Here is a 4,816-nt window from a genome sequence, read left to right as displayed (position 1 = left end):
ATCAGATATATCTCGCTCTTGTCCTTATAACGGCTAAATCTATCCCAAAACCCTATAACGTTTTAACAAAAGAAAAACATACAAGATAATGTAATACTTGAAACACTGAATATAATACAGGATAAGTATTACAGGAACGATATTTGTGATAAGAAGGTACAATCAGAATTTGTCGTTAGACTAAACTACAACATACTGAATTGACTAGCAAACGACAGACTTGCTACGTTTTTAGTGATTCTACTATATATAGCATCAAATCAACTTCTTCCTTATAAAAGAGAACACAATAGAGAAGGTGGGGACGGATAAAATATTTCAGAAGAATAAACGTTTTAGTTACGGCTGGAACATCTTTGATCATAAATCTGCTCGTTTAGGACCTACCTGTGGCTTAATAACAACAACAACGACATACTGAGGCGATTGCAGCAATTTTGAGAAAATGTGAAACAAATCTGTCCTTATCAATGTTTGCAAGTACTTCACTACTTCGCTAAACGTTTATAGCTGTCTTCCGGGAAATACACGGAAGTTATTACGTAAATCTAACCGTAATTCTTCTCTTTTCTCTTGCCTAATAAGACGGCTTCTTCAGCTTTCGATGATAATAGCTCAAATTCTATATGTCATCAGAAAATAATTGTGATTGAATATATGTTTCTTTGATTAAATATATAAGCGTTTTGACTTTGTTCCTAACCTGAGTTGTTCATCCCCTCCCCGTCCCCCTATAATTACGGTTAAATTTATATTTTAGCAATGTGAATTTTATAAATTACCATTACTACTATGTCAACAATTCCTTCTGCAATTGAACTTTCACATTTAAATAACGTTTTCTCCAAGTCTATTTGTTTACATTCATCTCGCTTTTTTTAAAGACAAATATTGTGGTTTTAAATGCGATAAGTACGTTAATAACTGAAAATAATTCTAATTAATAACAATTGTAACTAAGTTTTATTTTTATCAAATTCAATTGCAGTCAGTATTTTTTAAAAAAATGAAATAATTCTTTCACATACGAACCAACGAGAGAGCCGCTGTGTAGGTGATCGTTCGAGCTGCTAAAAATAGCAAATAAATATCCTTCAAAACACGAACTATCATATTAACACAGTCAGAAATGGCACATTGGATTATTATAAAGACCTAGAAAGATATTGTCCAAAACAACAAGATTAGCATAGAATCCCAATTTCAGCAGAATCAGTTTGTCCTGGGACTAAACTACAACATGCTGAGTTGATACAAAATGAGAGTTGCTACGTTTTGAGTGATTCTACTACATGTAGAATCAAATCGCCGTCTACCTTATAAAGGAGGACACATTAGATAATATGGCGGTAGTTAAAATATTTCTGAAGAAACAAACGTTTTAGTCACGGCTGAATTTCGAAGTGCTCATTGATTGAAAAGCGAATTAAAATATCTTATTGCAATTGTCTTACTTTTACAAAATCCAAATAGATATAATATGTTATGTATAGAAATCAGAAAACGGACGACGATACCTGTTGAAATTTTCTCATGTCTATAATCTAGCCCTGAGTGGAGGCGCAATGGACTAGTGGTTAGGGCACCGGACTCGAGGTCGTAGGATCGTGGTTTTTACAACATATTAATATATTCTTGAAAACCGAACATAATTTTTTGCGTTACAGGATATACGACTTCTTTATTTCTACATGACCTATATTACTACGTCAGTTCAAGTATAGACAGAAATATAAGCGTTAGGGGGAAGACACACTATTGGAAGATTTTACTACAGACTATTATTTAATTACTGAAATCTAAAACAAATATCACAGATTCAATACCAGTTTGTTTGCTGCGATTTTCATTGCTCTTTTGTATTATTGCGCCTACGTAAAATGTGCTAAAATGCTATAAATATTTCATAAGTCACTCATTAAACTATATATTTGGATTAACTGCACTCTAAATTATAGAAAAAATTGATAGTTTATGGAAGAGAACACTCTGATAGCCAAGATGATATAATCAGTTTAAATACTGACCAAAGAGATTTATTGACTCTCAGAATTGACTGACAACTAGTTGTACATAAAATTACTACTGACCGATGTATACAGCATGAACGCTTTAATACTAATGAGCTTCTTGTTTCCTTGTCCTGTTCATGCTGAACTGTTCTATGGACATAGATCAGAACGAGACGTAATCTACCAGGAGGTTGTCTTGATACTTTGGTTACTATACTTCTGTTACCATACACATCTATTCATTCAATTAACTCTTAAAATGAAGAAGAATTTTAAAATTTACTTTGGCCATTATTAAGCTGGTGTTTGGAACCTAAATGAACATGACCTTTTGACGGAAGCTTTTAATTTAGACCCCTCTAAAACAAGAAGCTTGTATCATACATGCAAGGTCGGTCTCGGACGGGTCAGGGACAAAAGGTTAACGATATGAATTTTACAATCATAGTTAAGATTTCTTTATGATTTTTGTGACTTCTCTAAACTGTTACTGTAAGTATACCTTTATTTGATAATGTTTTAACTACATACTGTATAACCCAACGAGGGAGTCTCTGTATTGTCGCTCGATCTATTAGCTATAGCAGTCAAATTTCCCCAGAATTTCATACCGTCTCCTTAAAGACAAATTAGATAATGTACTACAAAGACTAAAGGAAGGAATCATAGTGGTTGGAAACTTTTTCTTTTTCTTTTGTCATACATTTATCACTCAGGGCTAACCCGGAGTTAAATGACAACAATAACAACGGCAACAACGACGGCGAATAGACACACTGTATTGAAACGAAATGGGTCTCTAATCTGTCACAATATCAGTGTATATGAACCAGCAAGAAAACATAATCTGATGCGTGTACAACAAACTACGAAAATTTAAAGTAATTGAAGCCATCATCGGTATTTACTATGGTATAACTTCAACTCTACAATTAAGCAATAGACAACTATTCAGCCTTCATCCCTAAACCGTCTGCTGATTAATAAACCAATATAGTAATGTTTTATTCATCGATGAAATCTCAACTGGTGACTGTGACAAATATGGTTCGTCTGTTGGCTGTCCAGCTCTATTGATTTAAAAACATTGTCATTATTTTCATTCAGCCGATCAATGTTTATTATCAAATTTCGAGCGAGGAATCCTAGCAAATGCATCATCTGAAGTCTCTCTCATTTGTACGAATTTCTTAAACAACACTGAGGCAGAGACACCTACTCAAATGCTATCACACAGACATATATCTAATTGTAGATATATAAATATATGTGAGTGTATGCATATCACTTTGTGAGTGCATACATACATACGTAGTTACTTGTATGTATTGTAAACAACATGGTTATAGGCTTCTTTTTAGATACAACGATGGTATTCAATGTACAACAGAAAGGCAAAGTTTGTGTGAATGTGTCTGTATATATGTATATATGTATAATACTATATGTGTGTCTCTTACATATATGTGTGTTTCTTACATATATGTGTTTCTTAATGTATCACGTATGTACTCAATTCTTTACAGTCATATCATACTAGCATCCGAGTTGAATATTGATACTGCGTTTTTCAGTGGGATGCTGGTCGTTGAAACAAAAGACAAAATGGCGAAGTATTACTTGACGTCTGACGTCCGGGACATTCTACCTAAAAGGTGACCAGAGTATCATAATATGTCTCTTTGTGTTCATTACTGATGTGAGAGTTTTACGATGTGACATTTTTCAATCAAACCACAATCTTGAATAATTGCTGTAAAGAAGAAATCAGTGTAAGATAAGCTCATAGTAAGATCGTTAGATCCAACTCTATATTTCACTTTCCAAACGTAATGCGAGAACGATGTAATATTTTCTTTAAAGATGATGCTTTAATAGACCTCTCTCGCTCCCTTTCTAAGCGCACATGTACAAATATTTGTGTATATGTTTTATAAATGTGTGTGTTTGTGTGTGTTTGTGTGTGTGTGTGTGTGTGTGTGTGTGTGCGCGCGCGTGTTTAGATTTAGAATGTAACATTAGAAACATCGAGAAATATATGTCTTCTGTAAATGACGTGTCTCGAAAGTCGATATAGAAATAATCACTCAAAATATATATGTAATGTGTGAATATATATATATACATATATAATTGTTAAAGAGAACAACAAACATTCAGGTATGGCAAACATCTCAAGTCGTATACAATATTATTACTGGAAAAAAAATTCAGAGTCTTACAGCTGTTTCTGTGATATCCCCGAATATGGGATATTCCGTCATCAAAGACAAATAGAGAAAATGAGAATGGCATATATAAATGTGATGATGACATAGACGAAGGGAGTAAAAGAATAAGGAGATGGAAAGAAAGAAGAAAAGAGAACCATAAAAGTTCATAGTTCAACTTCACGAAGTTATAGCCACAAGAGCATGAGTCCTTAGGTGCAATCCTAAGGACTGACGCTCATGGATCTACAAAGGATCTCATTAATATATACCATTCTCATTTTCTCAGCTTTTCTCTATTTGTCTCTGATGACGGATATCCCATACTCGGGGATATCCCAGAAACAACAGTAAGACTCTAAATTTTTTGCTGTGGTAATATGGTATACAAATTGAGATGTTTGCCTTGCCTTAATGTTTGTTTTACTCTTTAACAATTATATATCCGCTGCATCGGAAATCTGCAATGGTTCCATAACTACCGTCTCGGCTATAACCTTGGAGCCCTAGTAATCTGTTACAGCACTTACCTAGTGTACGTAATCGTTTAGATCACCTGTGAACTGAGCCTCCATATTTTGTGTGTGTGTATAT

At 33.8% G+C, this 4,816-nt stretch overlaps 1 protein-coding gene across 3 annotated transcripts in view; it reads left to right on the top strand.

Annotated features, from left to right (window-relative positions):
• The window catches only part of LOC106877962 (uncharacterized), a 433,893-nt gene that overhangs the window by 424,205 nt on the left and 4,872 nt on the right, over nucleotides 1-4,816 (top strand). Inside the window, exon 7 of one of the 3 annotated variants that reach the window (XM_052968240.1) lies at nucleotides 3,587-3,671. The exons of the other annotated variants lie outside the window; for them this stretch is intronic. Coding sequence (XP_052824200.1) covers nucleotides 3,587-3,604 — 18 coding nt within the window. The 3' untranslated portion in view covers nucleotides 3,605-3,671. Of the gene's footprint in view, nucleotides 1-3,586; nucleotides 3,672-4,816 lie in introns of those variants that run through there. 3 annotated transcript variants of the gene reach the window in all.

The sequence above is a fragment of the Octopus bimaculoides genome, chromosome 5, assembly GCF_001194135.2.
Source record: "Octopus bimaculoides isolate UCB-OBI-ISO-001 chromosome 5, ASM119413v2, whole genome shotgun sequence".
NCBI lineage: Eukaryota > Metazoa > Mollusca > Cephalopoda > Octopoda > Octopodidae > Octopus > Octopus bimaculoides.
This window is presented reverse-complemented; position numbering and strand designations above follow the sequence as displayed.